The sequence below is a fragment of the Pteropus medius genome, unplaced genomic scaffold (assembly GCF_902729225.1).
Source record: "Pteropus medius unplaced genomic scaffold, Ma_sr-lr_union100, whole genome shotgun sequence".
Classification (NCBI taxonomy): Eukaryota; Metazoa; Chordata; class Mammalia; order Chiroptera; family Pteropodidae; genus Pteropus; species Pteropus medius.
The window spans coordinates 3,611,425-3,630,886 of record NW_024344378.1 but is presented as its reverse complement, the minus strand read 5'-3'; the positions used below and the strand labels follow the sequence as shown (position 1 = coordinate 3,630,886).

Genomic DNA, 19,462 nt, shown 5'->3' with positions numbered 1-19,462 from the left:
AGAGCCTTTTTGCCATAATACACCGTGGGGCTTCTGTGTGACGTGTTCTCAACAAGCATTTCACGAACTTCCAGAAATCGAGTAAGGTGCTGCTGTCGCATGAATTTCCTCCCGGAGTTACTCCCCCGACTCCGACACGTACACCAGTTTCTTGGGAATAACGTTCATTGAATTCACAACTAACATCCATTGGTTCATTGGGGCAGAGTCCACACTCCCCTTTGTGATCTAGAGCATCATGAACTGAGTTCCGAAGTTTTGCAAGGTCTAGTAATTCTGTCTAACTTTGGGTAGTAATAACAGCTGCCAACTTAGTTATGTTGTGGAGGTAAATATGATACACAAATGCCATGTACACGATAATCACTCAGTTCACTGTTCCGAGGTATTATAGAGAGCTTGTTGAATCTGGAGATGAATGATGTGCCATCGGAAAAAGTCCTGGGAAAATTATTCTATATTGCCAGCTTTTTACGATTTAATTGCTGCCTGTTCCCAGACTGAATTGAACTCTGGAAGGCATTTTCTTTTCACCATCACAAAAATGCATTTTGATATGCAGCAAATGACATGTCGCTCTGGGGTTTTCTCAGCAAAACACAATGAAAAAAATCAGTCGAAATTTTATTGTCTGTTGATAAACACTTTGCACGTTATTTCAGCCAGTTCTAATTGGGTTTATTTTTAAACTCGGTCTCTGTAAATGGTACTGACAGTAAACAATAAAATCAGATGATTATTCTAATACAGAAAACATAAACACACCAGAACTGCTTGTTCTGCCTTATCCTGGCTTTTTAGCGCCTCTGCTAAACCACATTCTTTTGATGGGGAGTCACACAGGGCCCTGAGAACATAGCAGAATGCTAATTCAAGAAAGAAAAGACCGCTGCCATACTGACCGCATGGTGCGAGGTATTTTAAGGTCAAAGCCTCAGTTACAGTATGAGAAAGCTTTATTGTTTTTCAGAATTAAATCAGGGTACAAGCCACGCCAGTGATATTCTGGAACACATCAGATACATGGAAAGTGAAACATGAAAATGCTTCCACATACTTGCATCTCCTTCCTTCCCGTTGACATCGTGCTGGTTGCCTCCAAAAATGGGTGCTAAGTGTCCCATCTCAACAAGGTGTTTTTTTTTTTTTTTTATCACTCTTCCAATGGCATTTTGATCTGAAACATGAGATGTGAGCGCGGTGCCTGGCTTGTGCCTCTCCGGATGGAGGGAGACTCAGGAGCGGCAGGCATGGCCTCTTGTTCCTGTCTTGGTGCTGTCAGGGCTGGGCGCATGGCCGGTCCTCAGCAGACCGGCCTTTCGTGGCTCCGAACCCGTGGGTCTCGGAGTGCCTTTGTACGCTGAGCTGCACCTTCACGGTCTAAGTTCTCTCTCCCTGTAACTGCAACTCGCGAGCATGGCGGAACTTAGAGGTTCATCATCGTGGCGGTTCGCTCATGGAAATGTGACGGCCCCAAGGGTTGTAAGTTCCTGTTCTCTTTATTTGAGCAGTACATGGAGGTTAACAGGACACGAGAGCATGCATCTGGGGCTCTAGGAGGGGAGTGTCTCGGCCCTCTGGGAGTGTCACAGTAGGCAGTGACAACATACTTATTTTCTTGGACTGGGGAGAGAAGCGGTGGTTCGAAGAAAGAAGAAATCGGATGATGTTAGGTGCTTCCGACTTTGTTTTGAAACACCGCTGTCCCTGGGACAATTGCCCTAGGGTGAAGTGTCCACAGACTGGGTCCGCATCAGGTGAGCGTCACGTCATTTGTCACCTCCTTCCAGGTATCTGAAGTCCATCCACGAGTGCTGGCACCAACCCGTTGTCTCCGTCTTTTCGATGCCTTTTGAAATGTGTTTTTAAGAATAAAACGAAATGCTCAGTAGGCAACCCTACTGAGGAGTGATCCTGGGGAATAATCAGGGGCTCTTTGGAGGCCGTAGGCAAGGGTCGGCAGGAGCCGAGCCGGGTGGGGAGGACAGGACACTGTGGACGTTGCTCAGGCATGGCGTCCCCAGGAGTCGGAGCCGACTCAGCGGCACATAACACACACACTTGGGAAGAAATGGTTTGGTTTTTCTACAGCCAGAAACATTAGCATCTGCCACCCCCTCTCGCCAGCAGTTCACACTCTCCTGGGCAGAGGGGTTGGATTTCCCCAGCCTTTGTATCTCCGTGTTGGTGAGCCTGCAGAGTGTTCCGTCCAACTCACAGCCCATCGCCTAATGGAGCTGTACAGTAAATGCGTCTTGCGTCAGCAGGGTGGTTTTCAAAGCATCCTGTGTTAGCAGGAGTGGATGCAACTGAAGTTCATTGCAGTTCCTTTTTGCCCCAACAGGTTCTTAGCATGATAATCAATGCAGCTTACAAGCCTGGAAGGGTCTTGAGAGAACTGCAACTGGTGGAAGATCCACACTGGAATTTTCAGGAAGAGACACTGAAGGCAAAGTAAGTGTTCCCGTTCTGGAAAACAAGGGTTCTTGTTATTCTTGGCCTGCTCCTTTGAAACTTGTCATTCCTGTTTTTGACATAGCCCAGACAAAATGGAGGCAAAAGGAAGGGCTGTGTGCTGCAGTTCTGTGTGCTGCCTGCAGATTTGGTGGCGTTTGCTACACAGCTGCTTTAAGCCTTAGGGTTCCCAAAGTGAGGTACAGAGTTGCTTAACTAATATTTATTGTGTTAAATATTCAGAATAAAAACATACTGTTTCAGGTCCAATAGATGATTTGATGAAAAGGGGAAAATTTAGAAAAGAGAAGATATCCCTTATCGTTATTATACATTATTCATTAACAGCTCTTAATATTTGATGCTGATTTTATCCCAGAGCCACATGTTTACTCTGAGAGCTGACCATTTTAAAACATAAAAAGAACCTACTACCTCTGTTGGGTTTTGGTGAATGGGCTGTGGGTTGACATGCAGTTGGTTATTTCTTCTTTTATTTGGAAATAGGCTAATTGGAAAGGTGCTTTTTTTTTTATTTGCTTTAAGTTTCTTGCACTCTGAAACTGAGAGAACCAACCCAGTCACTGAGCTTGAACTCGGTTGTTCAAGAGGCAAATGGAAAAAGAGCCACTTTTCAGGATAACCAATTGCTCTGGTATTTTGAGAGGGCTTTTAATATTCGCTCATGCTATCCAAATAGAATAGCTCTTACTGGTCAACCTCTCGTTTAAGTGTCCAGCACGTCACGTAGGTACGACATTTGGGAGGTGATGCTGTTTAAAAGAGTGAACCACTTTTCAATGGCTGGAGTATATCTCAGCCCACCTTTAAAGAAGTACCTATCTTGTTCCTAGTGAAAATTGGGGAATTTTAAGTAATCCGTATGAGCAGTAATACTTTCCTCTGTAGTTATGCTGGTACTGACTAGGGATGTTGAGATCTGGCACCGTTTTTCAACACTCATTGTCACCTACCCACTCGGCATTCCCCAGCGTCTTTTCCGAACATCTCTGTAATTTTGGATTCAGTAAAAGTCATTTATTGGCACTCTTCCAAATCACAAAAGTTAAAGGAAGGGAATATAAATTAGTAAGGAAAATATTTATTTGCATGAAGTGGCATGTCAGCGTAAGGTGGCACCATATCTCATCCTTACCTTCTTTCCCAAGAATTATTTAAATGAATTTCACACCTGTAGCTTAGAAAAAAAAGATTTTCTAATATTCCATATTTTTCTACTTTACATAAGAGGGAGATCAGCAATAGTAAGACACTTTATTATGGGGTCGGTTCATCACAGTGGTGGTGGCAGAAAACCTGGGCAAGGCTTTATACAGAAAAACTCTTATTGTTTAAATTTTTTTTTCTGTAATCAATACATCCAAAATACACCTAATGGATATGGAAATAGTAAAAGTAAAAAAACCCTTAAATTCCATGAAAATCTCCCCTGCTCCTAAGTAAGGCAGAAACTGGCTCCAGATACTGGCATGACAGGGAGCGTTCATTCTGCAATGTTTGCACTCATTTTCATGGTAGCAAGTCGATCAGAGCCTTATCACATCCAGCCTGATCCAGTCAAAGCGCACTCGCTGAGACCATCCAGCCCTGCTGTGGTGTGAAGGCAGCGGATAACCTGTTAAATCAAATATGACCGTGAGCTCCTCGGTGAAATTTTACACAGCATCTTAGGAGAAAACGTCTGTCTGAACTGGGTTTCAAGTGTGTAGGAATCACAGTGGCATCGCAGAGCAGCCGCTAATGATGACAGACTCACAGTCGGCGGGAGTATGCCTGCTCTAACACTGCATTTGGAGTCACCTCTTTCCTTCTGCTGTAAAATGACAACTCTTTAGAGCGTGACAACTTTGATATTTGGCGCAAATGGGAAGAGAGAGAGTTGACTTCTGCCCATTTAGCTGAAAGATTGGCAAGGTTTCTGTCATGAGTAAATTAACTCAGCGCGGAGATACCTGCAGTGAGGGCATTCAGTCGTCTTGGTGTGGTTGCAGAATGACAATATTACGAAGTAATATTACAAGGAGTGTTTTCAGGAAGAAAGGGCGTAAGATCCTCCAATGCTATCTCTGAGCATCTGGGGTTCTGATGGCTTTTTCTCCTTCCAAAGAGTAAAGACCCATTTACTAGAGAAAATGGAGGTGCCATTGAAAAGGTTTGCCCTGTAAATGAGAGAAAAACTAACACTGTCACCTGTACTTGTCCCTCGGTGACTTTCCTATTCATCGAACAACTGCACCGTTTATACTAACACAAGTTACAGTAACATTCGAGTGCCATGTAAGGAGTCTGTCACATCATGAGTCTTCTATATGGGTCGAAGGGCTAAATTATAGTGGCCGTGGTGCGAAGGGGAAAAGTGGATTCTAATGTGGCTCATTTCTGCTGTTCTGGAAGAGAAAATTCTTTCTTTCTGATGAATTTAAGTGTATTAAATTGACCTACATTATTTTGAATTTCAGGAGGAAGAATTTAGGCTATATCTTAGGGGTAATAAAAAAAATGCCTAATAAAAAAAAAATGCCAACTCTGTGCATCTAGGGACATTTAAATACATTTTCCAACATGTTACAGAATCTTCTTGGGGGAGAAGAAAAAAGACTTTGCTTTAAATGGCTTTCATGATCATCTTTATAAAAGCCAGGTAGAGGCTTAATAGATTTTCCCAGTCATTTCTTACAGTTATTCAGAATAAAGAGGAAATATCGTGATGTAATTTCAAGTGAATTAGACATCATTATCAGGAAGAAGCAAGGAGGTAAAGTCAAATATTTACTTTTAGGTGAGTCATGTTCTGCTCTGTGGAAAAGATATTTTGGTTTCTCACTTTCATAAGCAATGGCTAATTCTGTATGTCTTTTTATTTCCCTTTTGGGGGGCTTTTTATTCATGACCATATTTTATGAACATTAAGATGTGATATTTGGCTATGCGGAGATTTATGTGAAAAGGGATTCTCAAACCGAGAGACTGTCACTGAAAAAGATTTTGTTTCGTCATTTGCTGGTTTTTAAGCAGACGGATGAACCAGTTTGTAAAAAGGAGACTGAATTTCTGTGTGTGTACTTCAGTTTGTCAGATTATGTGTATGATGTTTCTGGTTCCAACACAGACCAGTTTAGGATGTTCTGAATTAGACGTGATCTTTTCTAAAATAAACACACACCCCATTCATTGCACAGATTTTCCCTTACTTGAAATGCAGGATTCAAGAAAGAAGGGAGACATTTTACAGGAGTTGAGGCTCATAAGGCTGAAAACCAGAGAGCCACGCTGTGGACCCTGGTCCTGACGAGACGACCAGTGCAGCTTCGGAGGAAGGCCGGGCCGGGCCTGGTCGCTGCTGGGAGGGGCGTGTTTTCTCGCGGCATGCAAGGCTGCCTTCTTTCTGCAGCGATCAGCGTTGCCACCTTTCTTCCCTTTCGAGTCTTCCTTTCATACGCAGGGATGTGATTCAGCTTGACGGACTGGAGCCTTCTTGCTCTCCCTTCTCACAGCCCTCACGACCCGCCAGAATGCCCGATGTGGGCCGTTCTGAAAATGAATGAGAGCGCTTAGGCCAAACTGACGGCACCTCACTCGGACCATGCGGATGGTTACGGATGGACCGTGACGACGTGCCACTTTTTTTCCTCTGTATTTCTTTTTGTCTCAAAATTTATTTTGATTTTTCTCCACTTTTAACTATGGAAAAAGAAGAGATCAGCGGTCTCGTGTCTGCATCTTCGCCCATCTTTTCCGCCCTGCCGTGTGCACTCGCACGCGGAGATAAACCCCTTCTTTGTTTGGTCGGAAGGTATCGGAAGGTCACTCACACTCCCTCACTGATGTCAAGGAGGAAAACCCTTTTCTCCACTCCCTTACATTCAGTGCTTGGGGCCTGCGCGTTGAGCTGACAGAAGACAGGTCAGCAAGAGGAAGGACAGTTAGCATGTGTACACACGGGGTGCTCCGTGGTGAGCACCTCAGAGGGGCCGTGGGGCTTTGGAGCATCCACCTAAGTTACGTCTAACGTGGCAGGGGAGAGGATGTGTGGGGAAAAGGCCTCCAGGGGAAGAACACGTGGGTTTATTTAGGAAAGACAAATGGATTTTTAGGAGAACAAATGGGAGATAAAGCTTCGATGTTTGTTTCTGCTGAGGCCGGCGTTCTCTCTGCCTTGGCCATGAAACTCCTCTGAGGGGATTTATGGTCAGTTTACTCTTGGTCTCTCTCTCTCCTGGGATTAGAAGCTGCCTCAAAGAGGGAATTTATGGTAGTCCTTATTTCTCAGAAGTTTCGGCTTTTAGTCAGATAATGGAAGCTCCGAGAGAACTTTCTGCATCTGTTGAATGTCAAATGTCTTCATCTTAAAATAATCTTCATGTCACCTCTGGGGTTCTGAGTGGGTCCCCGCACCGACAGCCAGGGACAGTCTCCCTCCTGTGTCCTCGCTGGTCCCCTGACTTTCTGTTTCAAAGTGTGCATATCATCTCAGCATCTCCTCATGCGCTCCAACCCAGTGGTCTCTTACCTCTTTCCTTCCTCCCTTCTTTCTGAGATGATTTATGATGCCAGGGGTTTTCTGCTGTGTGCTAGCTTGCTTGTCTCTGACTATTTTCCTCACAAAACTTGTAATACGTGCTTTAAAACCTTATCTTCCTGTTTACAGTAGCCTCACTGGGCCATTTAGTAAATGGTACGGCTAAGTGCTCTTCACTCCGGATTCAGAATGAGGGGATAAAGTGAAATGCTCCATCTCACGCTTTTGAGCTGTCCTCACATGTCCTGCCTTACAAGATTATGTCATTGGAATACGGGTTTTAAGCCCTTTTTGTTGGGGAAAGCTACAGAACAGATTTTTATTATCGCCTGTGGCAAAATAAAGAGTAACGAGGTGACGAGGACTGTGGCTTCGCGGCTTCGCCTGGACGCCCTGAGAACTGCTGAGGCCCCTCGCTTTTCCTCTTTCCTTCTAGGTACAGAGGCAAAACGTACAGGGCCGTGGCCAAGATTGTACGCACGTCTGACCAGGTAGCAGACTTTTGCCGACGGGTTTGTGCCAAGCTGGAGTGCTGTCCAAACTTGTTCAGTCCTGTGCTGGTTTCTGAAAACTGCCCAGAAAACTGCTCCGTTCATACCAAAACCAAATACAGTGAGTACAGAACCTTGGTCCGTGGGCCTGAACTGCGGGGTCATGTAGTTGGTGTTTTCGTAAGTAACCTTATGAATACTTTCTCATAGGAATTGCTACGGAAGAATTTTTTTAAGATTTTCTGTGGTAGGTTCTTGTGGGTGTCTAGCCTGATATAAGGAAGAGATGGGGGTGATTAAAATCGGGGCAGATGATCATTGGTAGGCATTGGCGAAGAAGCAATGAGACTGTGTGCTATCGTGAATGTCGCTGGATTGGTTGATTTGGAAAACAATATGGCTGGAAGAAGAGCACAATGAAACGAAGTTTTGGCAATGGCCACTAAACCAGAATTCCTTTCTAGGTTCTCACACTGAGAAACTGTAATGAGTCTGTCACTGCCCTTCTCCGCACGGGTCAGCCTTCCCGTCCTCTGCTTCTCCCCTGTGCGCCACTGTCCTCGGGACACGCTCCAGTGGAGCACGTCACTCCCCTTTCTTTGCTCCCGTCTCTGCTTCACCACCGTGACACAGACTCAGAGTTGCCACACGGCCCATAGCGCCTTTGCTCTGACCTCTTCCTGGCAGGCTGTTCCCTCCTTCATCACTCGCCTCTTCCATCTCCCTGTCACATCGGTGACCTCTGCCTTTCCTTGTTGGCCTTCTCTAGGCCCCACCCCACCTCCAGCCTGGCCTCATTTCCATGCCTCAGCCGCTCCCAGACACCTGTGCCACGGGTTGTACGAGCTCAGAATCTCTCCGGTCCAGGCTTCTGCTGTTTCTGCATGTCCCCTCGGTTATTTCTCATCCGATGGGAGACCACATCTCTGTCACTGTGTCCTGGAGGTTTGCTCTGCCAGCCTACGTTCCGGCAAGCTGCTGGGGTATTGCTGGGACCACCTCCCCCGCAAGTGCAGAGAGTGCTCTGAAGACCCCCAGTTGGGATTTGTCCACTTGTGTGTCAGAGCCAAGAATCCAAACGTACTAGAAACAGTCATCAGAATATGCGTGTCCTTCTATTTTGTACACACACGTATACACATCCCCCATTCCACGCTGTGCACACTCATGGAGGAATCGTAAGAATCTGCCCCTTCGTCCACTTGTCTGTTCTCTGTCCCTATGTGAACATGTGTGTCACCTTTAAAAAAAGCTTTGAATTCTCCCTCTCCTTGTAGCCTATTACTACGGGAAGAGAAAGAAGATCATTAAGCCCCCAATCGGGGAAAGCAACGTTGAGAGCGGATGCCCGAAACCAGCCAGGCGTCGGAAACGGCGAAAATCCATTTTTGTGCAGAAGAAACGGAGGGCTTCTGCCGCAGACTTTGCCGCAGGCTCGGGGGAGGTACGTCTACCCAGAGCACCTTCCAGCCGCCACTGGGACTCAGGGTCCTGGCTGGCCAATAGGCCAGCGTCACAGCGAGGGCCACATGAAAGTTCGATGCTGAACGGTTAAAACTGCGGGGTGCCTGGGACCCTTCCCCTTATTTGTTGAAAACAGATGTAACAGTGTCAGCTGCCCTGGCTGGGGAAGAGCTGCCACTGGCACCCTAGATGGAACCATCAGATGGGTCCTGTGGTGCCAGACCAGGGGGTTTACACAGGGCCACCTGGGCAGAAGGGGTCTAGGGTCGAGGCTGGCCCGCTGCGTTCGCGAGGGCCCCGCCTCTCCTGACCTGTCGGCGCGTTTCCCTCCTTCGCAGGAGAGTGAGGAGGAGGAAGCGGATGCCGTGGACGATGACACAGGGAGCGAGGAGACCGGCTCCGAGCTCCGGGATGACCAGACGGACACCTCTTCGGCCGAGGTCCCCTCCGCCCGGCCCCGGAGGGCTGTCACCCTGAGGAGCAGCTCCGAGCCTGAGCGCCGCCCACCTGTGGACAGGGCACGACGGGGCCGTCGCGTGCAGGCCACCTCCTGTGCCGTGGGCGACAAGGGCCCGGCAGCCGGCCAGGACACGGCAGAGGTAAAGCTTGCAGGCCCTGGAGCTGGCTTGTCTGGGCGGGGTGTTGAAGAAAACGCATTATAGTTCACGGCCTAGATTTTGGGATGCGACTTCAAAATACTAAACACACCAGCAGCTGCTCCAGCTTCATTCTTCAGTCAAGGGCAAAAGGCTTGATGATTTCACATCTTGACTGGCGGGTCAGTGAACGTCAGAATGGAGTTCTGAGGGAAGCAATGGCACCTCTTTTGCTGGAAGGTTTTAAAACCACAAGAGATTCTTGTCAGGCAAACAGAAGTCCTCGGGATCTGGGACACAGCAGACTCTCTCTTTATAGGGCCCTTGGCGATGCCGGAAAATGGCAGGTCAACCTGTCAGGCTTCTCCTGAACCCATAGGTGCTAGGTGATAGCTGCAAGGTCACTGGCACCATCCACCACCATCACAGGAATGAGCGTGGGAATGGCGGGCTCTCCTGCAAACGTTTGCATGCACCCCTCGCCGTTCCTGTCTCCTTCTGTCAGAGCTGCGTAACTAATACACAGGCCCAAGATTTCCTGAACTTGGGATTCAACAGCTGCTATCACCATGCCTTGTATTTTAACCTCTAAATGTACACATCATCGTACAAAAGTCATAAAACCCAGACAAGCTGCTGAGAAAGTCCCTAGAGACTGGCTTGAACAGGTGCCTCCCGAGAAACCAGTGGGTGGAGGCCCTCACGGTCCCAGGAGCCTGGCTCCGGCCCACAGGGCTTTGGAGAGGACCCTGCCGACCATGCGGTGGTGAAATGACCTGCTGCTCCTTTTCCTCTGCAGGAAATAAAACAGGAGGAGGAGGGGAGACTGGTTCTGGAGAGCAACCCGCTGGAGTGGACGGTGACTGACGTGGTGAGGTTCATTAAACTGACGGACTGCGCCCCCTTGGCCAAAATATTTCAGGAACAGGTATGGTGTCTCTGCACTGTGTTTGCTGTTTTCATAATACTCTCTGGGTCTCAGACCTTCTGTCGTAGCTGGCTGCCTGTGGCAGGCTCGGGCAGAGGCAGGGGCAGGGTGCTTCCCTCTTACTTGTGTGGGTGTGGGGTGAAAGTCTGGGGTCCACACATGCTCTCCACTGACATCTCCTTGGTGGGCTCTTTGCTGTTAAGCAGAGATGGAAGTCCCAGCTCTCCACTTGGCCTTCTCCAGGTGGTGAGGGCCTGGTGCCACCTGGCCAAGCCAGAAGTCTGGGCCCCTGGCTCAGCCCCTGCTGGTGTGGGTGGGGTGGGCCGCTTGTCCTGCGGTGGACTAGTCATTGTCTAAAAGGCTTTGTCTCCCGAGCACCCCTTTCCTGGTCCTTTGACAGAGAGGTCGGCCTCTAACGGGCCTCTCATCATCCGTGCCACTGGCACTTCTGAGTCACCAAAACCCAGAGCACGCACCACCACGTCATATCCTGGGTCCTCTGGTCCCAGGCGGTCTGCCTTCTCCCCACTTTCCAGCGTCTTCGTATGCGTGTTGTATTAAAACGCCCAGGGCTTTTAGGGTTGCAAAGCAGGAGAAATAGGGAAAAATATGTCAACCGATCCTCCCAGAAGAGCACGCGTTCTGTCCCTCTGTGTTTTATTTGATACCACTGCCATTGGTTTTCTTTCTTTCCTTCTTTTTTTGTAAAATATTTTAAAGCCTCTCTGGTACATTAGGTGTTGTGCTAAATGATGAATAAATACAGAAACAGTTGACATAATCTATACTTGGAAGGAATTTTTAATTTAACAGGTGACAAGACTTAGATTAGCTAAAACGTAAGTCATGCCACGTATGCTGTGCAGTGAGAAAGGAAGGTTTTTATTTAGTTTCTCTTAAATTAACATGTGAACAAATTGTTACTCTGAGCACGCCGCCTTGCACACCCCTCACTGGCCTCGCACAAAAGTTCACATTTAAACCTGCGTTCAGTTTATTGACATTTCTCGCATTGTTTCACAATGTAAATATGTCTCTCAAGACCTAATATATTTTTTAAAAATACAGTTTCCCACATGATAAATTTAAAATATGTCTATCCATTCTTTTTCTAGATGACACAAACCAATAGTCTAGAGGGAGGGTAATTCAAGCAATAAATCAGGAAGAAAAATGAAAGGCCTCTGATTTCCCATGCTCCCAGTGAATTTCCCGGATTTCTCCCCAAGTTCACCATAACGCAGTAATGAATTGTAAAAAGCAAATTAACGTGGTTCCAAGCTCCTCTCGGGGAGGGTAGCTGTAAACATTCAGCGGTCTCCTCCGCAGACCGTAGACCCCTCCGTACTAGACCCCCAGGAGGCGCGCGCCGAGAGAACGACCCGTGATGAGAAGGACAGGGTCACCTCCTCACCGTCAGGCATTAGCTGCACGTCCTCTCTGGGCGACACGTAAAAGCAGACAAACAGGGAAAACTTTCATTTTACGGAAGGAACCTGGGTAATGAGTGTGTCTCTTTACCTGAAACACACAAACAGAAGAGAAAGAATTTTAAGAAAGGTTTCAGGACTTAAGTGACTCAGGGTATACTGATAAGCCTCCTCTCTGTCTTGAGAACAAAAATACAGCAGAACTTGGAAAACTGGCTTAAAGCACTGCCTATTATAGCATTTTTTTTTGTAGTGTCACTATTAATAGTGGCACTACATAAAAAGAAAAAGAAAAAAGAAAAACATTGCATTCGACTACATGACAAGTGCTGATGACACAGTTTAACTTGTATCTGTTCATTCACGTGTACATTCAGCATATACTGATGGAGTGTCTTTTATGGGCTTTGCAATAATAGTCAGGTATATATGGAAGGTAACATTCTAGGTTAGTCTGAAATTGTGTTTTCGTTTTATTTTGGTTTTAGCCTCAAACGCCCAGTTTTAACTGAGCAGTGTTTTTCAATTGATGCAATCGCAGAGCAGAGGACAGAGTGTCCCCCTCCCAGACACCAGGTTATCTGTGGGAACCCAAGACCTTTTGCGGAAGGTTAACAGGCTCATGTGTTGCCTCCTTTTACAAGTTTCTAGTAATAAGAAAGAAAGTGAAAACAAAGCTGCTTTAATTGTCCTTCTAAGCCCAGTTTATAACACTGTCTCAGGAAGTTTCAGGCCTTCCCAGGCTTCTAGAAGTGGAGTGTCCGTGGCCTGTAACCACTTCCAGAATTGAGCACAGGGTAGGGCCCTCCCTTAAAAGCCTGGTCCTCCTTACCTACTAATTTCTCATGTAGAGAGAAAAATAGGTAGACTTTAATTGATAATAGTCTTATTCCTATTGAATTTTAAATTTCACGTTAGGCCATTTTACCTGTCACAATAAAAGGCTATTGCCCTGCTGTGGGCTCTGAAGTATGCGGGCACTAGAGGTTTTTTCTCTTCAATCAGACCTTTAATTACTAATTTGTACTATCATCTCTGATCCCAAATGCCACGGCCATGATTTGGTGAGACCTCCAGCAAGTCACTCCAGGTGCTGTGTGAGTTTTTAGATGAACTAGAAGGAGCCCTGGGTCTTTATTCACCAGCGTGTGAGAGATCACAGGGCGTGGGATGGTAATAGCTACGTGCATTTGCTCCCTGGTTTTGTGAATTCAGACACTCCTAATCACCAGGAGTGTTTACGGAGATCTCAGACCCCCAGTTCGCAGAGTGCCTGCCTTTCAGTTCGCAGAGTGCCTGCCTTTCAGTTTGCAGAGTGCCTGCCTTTCAATTCTGTACGCTATAATTTCATGCTGCAAGCGTGTACGTTTTTCAGGAAAACTCCACACGTCTATAACTAAACAAACACAAAACTCTTAAATGAAGTTCTGCCTATTCATTCGCCTTTTATGAGCCAGAAACACATAATAAGCAAAGTACCTAAATTAGTGTGTTACTTTAATAAAAAAATTTCAGGATAGTTTGCAGGTTTAGTTCACATTCTTTCTGTTTCTATAGACCTGACTCTCTCCGTTAGGAGCTACCAAGCCCTGTACTGAACCCTATGTCAAAATGAATTTAATTTTTTTCATGTGCTAAGCATAACTTTCATGTTGTGTATTTTATTACATTTTTCCTAAAATTACTACTCCATTTATGTTAATGCTATCTGGACCATAACAAGTGATTTGCTAGCAATTCTGAATTATATGACAGCATATTTATAAAAATTAAATTAACTGTGAGGTCTGTTATTACATAATCAATGAAAAAAAAAATTATTTTAAACCAGAACAAAAGCCACGTATGCGAAAGGACTGCAGGGCGGGATTCCTCCCTCATTGCTTGACAACTCGTGGTATCACCTGTGCTATTATTTTGCCCGATTTTTCTTCCATTTATCCACTGCTCCCTCCCGTTCTACTGTGAGACCGTGGAGTGGATGCTGGCTCCATGCAGTCTGCAGCACGAATGAGTCTGGGACAGAGGTGTCGGGCAGCTGCATTTGACATCACGGAGCCACCTCCACTGTCTTGCACACCGGCGCCAGTCTGATGGTCAGGTTGCTAAACCGTAGCAACTTGCAGCAGGCAGTGTGCCACTCCGGTGTTTGGGGACCGGGGGCCTGATTTTATTCTGGGTCTCATAGTCTTCTCAGAGTGAGAACACTGAGTTGCGTTTTACATCGTCGGGGAAGATGGAGAATGAAGTGCGAACCCGGAGATGACAGCCAGCGGCCGAGTGTAGACAAGCTGCAGGTTAGCCACTGCTCCCACCTCAGATATCGGGCCCGGTTGTCAGTTCTTCCCGGATGAGAAGCAGGCGAAAGGTCTCTGATGAATCAGGTAGCTTAGCCTCAGCCCACCCCACCCCGTGGTCTTTGTCGTACTGCAGCTCAGAGTTTTCTGCATACAATTCAGCTCGTGTGTCTCCTCAGCCTGTCAGTCTCAGTTGTGCGAAGCCTTCTACGTGGGCACCGTGAGAGCCACGAGACGCGTTTAACCTGCTCTTAAGGGGACATTCAGAGACACAGACTTGATCCCGTCTGTCTCAGGTTGCCCACTCTTGAAGTCCAGACTGAGAGGTGTGGACTTCCCCCCGCCCCCACCGTGGCCCTAAACTGGGACCCCTTGTAAATTGTAGGCTCGCCCCTTTGATCTCCACTAACGCAAATACTATTCTGAATTTTGTTTTGTCAAGCTCTCGTTTGATTTTCTCTTATATATTTTTACTAAGTGATGTCAAAATATTTTCCAAAGTAGTACATCGAGGTGGCATCCTAGTGAGCGTGGCGGTTCCCTTTATGACACACATCTCCGTCAGTGCTTAGTATTTTCAGACCTTAGTTTCTGTGGCTGTAAGACTGTATTATACTGAGAGCTTAATCTGCATTTCCCTGATTCCCTCAGGTGTCAGTTTAGGCATCTGCAGCCTTCCTTGACGCCCATGAGAGAACGGTTCAGTCGCCCATTTCGTATGAGCCCGTAGCTCTGTGTCCATACATTAATTTTCCTATGTTGTAATGGTCTATGGATTTGCCTGCCTCCCTTGAGATTTGTAGTCTTCTTGTGGGGAATCTTTGTTTTGTTCAGTGTGGGATCCCCAGAGACCATGAGAGTGCCTGGCACTTAGTAGGTGCTCAAGAAATGTTTGTTGCATAAGTGACATCCTCCACTTGAATGTGGTGCATGCATATGGCTGCCCCCTTCACTGAAATTGTCTGTAGAGTTACACATATATATTTTAGGGCTGATTTTTCAGTTGTAATTGATTCTATATGTCTAAGGACGGCCATCATGACTGACTGTAGGTGTTGAAAGCTGAGCTATAATTTTCTCTCCAGTGTTTAATATCAGAAAACCACATTCCCAGTTCCACTGCTCTCTAGCTCTGTGATCTTGGATCAGCTAGCTTTTCTGGCATTATTTCCATCTTTAAAAAGGTTTTCAGCTCCTAAAATAAGTTCAGGTCTATTCTATCCTGTTCTGTTGATTCTTTTGAACCTAAGGATGAAGCTTACTGCACGCAGTCTTGTAACATCAGCTTTCTTCTTACTTACAGTGTATTTCTTTGAGGCTCTCGATACCTACAAGACTTTGTATCCCTGGGTCTGTGCCCTCTCTGTCCACTTGCTGTGACATACGTAGATTTGGTTCTGAACATGGAATTGGCTAAAAGGTTCCAGACCAAGGGGTTCTTCTGTTTGCTTCTCCACCTTGAACAACGTACTTTTTCTCAGTATTTCTAATTTCCCTTACTACAACCAGCCTTTTAGGTAGTATCTATAAAGCAAGTAGAATAACATGCTAAAACTCTAGAGAAAAAAAATGATATATATGTAGCATCAAAAACTCATTGACAGTGTTATTAGTTTACCTTCTCCTTTCAGTATATGTTCAAGACTAATCTGTGTACTTAGTGGCCATATTTGAGGCTTGGTTGAGACATGGCTTCTAGTGGCATGCGTCCTAGCTAGTGCTCATCTGTAATTTAGAAATAGTAAGTTGCACTTGCTTTGTTACTTTTTCAGTTAATGCTTAATTTATATTGCTGCCGTGCTTATTAGGGAGTATTTGCACATCAAGATGTTTTTTGAACTGATCACATAAGTTACACTTACTCTCAACACAGGTCTTTCCAAAGCTAACATATACACAGTTTGATTCTTCGCTGTAGATAACTTTCAAGGCAGCTAAATAAACCATTAGTTTAATAAGAAAATAAGCACCTACACAGACTTCATTGATACATGCTGCCTAAGGTCCATGCCCCCATGCAGTTGTGTGGCTATTAAGTCTACGTGGCTTATCGCAGCGCTGGGCACACGACTTCCCCAAGTAGCAGGAATTCTGGTGTGCCAAGTTCCGTTTATACTGTCATTCCACCACCGACCTTTGTCATTACCTTGAGCCTCAGCTATTCCCTCTGGAACATGAGGTGTGCCCTGGTGCCTAGGAAGAAGGGTCGCAGTTCTACTCAGTCACCCAGTCACACAACATCTCCATCAAGAAACCTGACCATTCTAGGAAGCAAGTGGGTAAAGAGCAAAGATATCCAGCGGGGTGATCTTAAAGCTTTGGGGTGAGCCTTCGTACCCTTCTTCCTGCGGTGCATGAAGTTTAATAGTCATCTCGTGAACACCTAAAGGCAAAACAGGAGATAGACCTGGACCCAGGTAGCACTCATTCTGGGCGACGTCAGTGTGTGAATGTAGATGTGTGTGCACGTACGCGTGTGCATGGGTGTGTGTCTGAACACCTGTGTTTTCTTCTGTGGAAAACTGCTGTGTAGTCGGTATGTCTCTCCAGCATCTTCTCGCCCATTCTGATGTGAGGTGTCAGACCTGCAGGGAAGAGAGGCTCTCCTCCTAGTGGAGAGCCCTTTTCTAGCTCGGATGAGGTCACAGTGGATCTGTTGGGGGGGTCTGGGTCCTGGGGCGGGGGGTGCTCTCCCAGCGAGGGTTGCTGAGCATGGCAAAGAATCCCTGCAGCAGCTCACCTCTCCGGCTCTGTCTCCCCACCAGCCTGGGCATGTGTTTTCAGAGTAGCCACAATGTTTTGAGCAAAGAGGATTTATCAACCCAGGTGAGGCATACATCAAGCCAAGCCGCTTTCTGCCGGCATGCTCCAGAATCAGAGGCGACGAGAGCAGCCCCCGCACGCCCCACGCCCCACGCCCTTAGCCCCAGGACAAAGGCTGTGACAAATGCCTTGCCTTGGTGCACACTGTCTCGGCTCTAACCTGGCTCTGTTTTCCGGCAGGACATCGACGGGCAGGCGCTCCTACTGCTGACACTTCCCACCGTGCAGGAGTGCATGGAGCTGAAGCTGGGACCCGCCATCAAGCTGTGCCATCAGATCGAGAGAGTTAAAGTGGCTTTCTACGCCCAGTATGCCAACTGATTCTACCTTCAGGGGATGTGGCCCATTGTGTTGGTGATGCCGCGTCTTGGGAAGGTTTTCGGGACTGGAACTTTTATTTTTCTGGGTTATGAGAGATGGTTCATATACTGTTACTGAAAAGCAAGAAGCGTGAAGGACCTCCTTCACTTTCATCCACCAGCCTGTTTCATAGTTTCATGTTTTAAAGCTCATGCCAGGACCACAGCAGTGGCCTCTGGAGAGTGTAAATTAAAGTTCTGTGTCAGACCTGTGGGTCATGGAAGAGCTTTTTCGTACATCCATAGCTCGCCTTTCTCCCACCCCAAACCAGGCAGCTGCCTTTGAACAAGGTCCTTCACCACAGCCCACATGTTCTTGAAAACTAAGGTGCAGTTCGTGTCTGTCTTTTTCAGTGTGACCAAAGAGGGTGCCTATCGTTTTTGCTCTACTCACCCTCAGACGCATTTATAGATGCTTCTTTCCTATCGAGACACGTGTGGCTGTCACCACAGTTTGAGCCGATCTTGGTGATAACTCATTTCTCAAACATGTAGCCGATGTTTCAGGATGCAGTTATAAAAAGATGGGCTAAACCTGCATCACCTGTCAGAGGTGCCTTTTAAGCAGCAGGGGGCGTGAAGGAAGGCGGCGTGGCATTGCGGGGAGACAGTTTTCCTGAGCGATGGGCATCTGGAAAGTCTGTAGAGAGGACTTCTATTCGCAGATACTCTTGTGGAACCTCAAATATCGCTAACACTCTAATTTAATTGTGATCAGACTGGGGAGGGACTCCTTTCGTCTCTTGGGAAATGCTGAGTCGTATGTTGAAGGGAAAGCTTAGTTTCAGAGAGCAGGAACGAGAAGAGACTTGAGGGAAGCATTTTACAAAGCAGCCACATCCCTTAGCAGGATCCCTGCACAGGCTCCAGAGAGAGTCCCTCTGAGTGCCACGCATTCGGGGCAGCCCTGGCACACTCGTTACGACAGGCACGAGGAGCCACGCACCCCCAGCAGATGCAGCTGAGCGAGCGCTAAACCTGGAGTCAGCCCTGGTCCTTAACCTGGCATGGCTAATTACTAACTCTTGGGTGACTGAGTCGCTCTGGACCTTGTTCTTGCAAAGTGACAGGTTGGAGCACTTGTGAGTGGAGGGGTGGCACACGTTTTCCTGTCCCCATCCCATTCCTGCTAGGTTGGCCAAAATGAGAGAAGGGGAGAGCAGGTGAAAAACGAGGTGTCGCCGCAGCTTTGTAACTCTAATTCCTCCGTTCACTCCGGCTTTGACATTGCTTATGACATTTCTTGGGCAATTTTCATAAAATCTGTGAAGTTGCTTGCAGAAAGGTCTGCAGCTCTGAGAACTTCATGTGTGTATGTCCTGAGTGACCCAATGTACATATTCAAACCCAGATGGCCTATGATATTGTTACGTAGTCGCCTGGATGCCTTTTCAAACTTATGCAAGGAAACCAAACCTTCAGATTGTTCAGGAGCGGACGCGACGAGCAGAGGCTGTGTTCCTCCTGTGACTTTTTTTTGTTATAATCGCCTTGATCTTTTCTTTTTGATTGGAGTGTCACCAGTTCCAGTCCTACCACATGGGGGGCTGACTAGCTGCTCGTATCTCTGCTACATTTTAAGGTGTGATTGTCAGATTCGGGCAAGTTTGATTACTAATGCTAACCATTATTAACACTCTGTGACTGTCAGAGATGAAAATGGAAAACATATTTTGCAGCTGAGACTTTCTGTCTCCCTGTAGCCGATTCTATAGTTCAGTTTTAATGGTTTAATTGCATTTGCCTGGGGACCGCTGATGCCAGGACTGGCGTCCTAAGCTGTACTGGTGGCCTTGCCATAAGAGGGGAAGTATCGGGGTGATTCACGCTTGGCTTCCAGCCTGTCTTTCTCTTCTGAGCTAAAGTCCCGTCCTCCTCAGTTTCCCACCCCTGTCTTCTCAGCCACGTGCTTTTGGCCTTAAATGCCGAGTCTTGTGGCATTAAACTCTGTCGAGCCATCGGAAAGGGGACCCATTTCAAGATCTCGGCATCCTCCTCGCGCTGACTCATTCGCGATCCTTCACTGTGGCCTTTGCAAGCTGACCTCTTTCTGTCGCATTTGAAACGGGAAGGAAGGAAT

The 19,462-nt window shown here is 46.9% G+C and overlaps 1 protein-coding gene across 6 annotated transcripts in view; it reads left to right on the top strand.

Moving 5' to 3' along the window:
* SFMBT2 (Scm like with four mbt domains 2) overlaps positions 1 to 17,590 on the top strand; it is a 185,251-nt gene extending 167,661 nt beyond the window's left edge. For all 6 annotated transcript variants that reach the window (XM_039871030.1, XM_039871029.1, XM_039871031.1 and 3 more), the window contains 6 exons: positions 2,345 to 2,454; positions 7,431 to 7,606; positions 8,763 to 8,929; positions 9,288 to 9,548; positions 10,345 to 10,473; positions 17,204 to 17,590. In XM_039871030.1, coding sequence (XP_039726964.1) covers positions 2,345 to 2,454; positions 7,431 to 7,606; positions 8,763 to 8,929; positions 9,288 to 9,548; positions 10,345 to 10,473; positions 17,204 to 17,344 — 984 coding nt within the window. In that variant the 3' untranslated portion in view covers positions 17,345 to 17,590. The remainder of the gene's footprint in view (positions 1 to 2,344; positions 2,455 to 7,430; positions 7,607 to 8,762; positions 8,930 to 9,287; positions 9,549 to 10,344; positions 10,474 to 17,203) is intronic.
* The last annotated feature ends 1,872 nt before the right edge of the window (positions 17,591 to 19,462 follow it).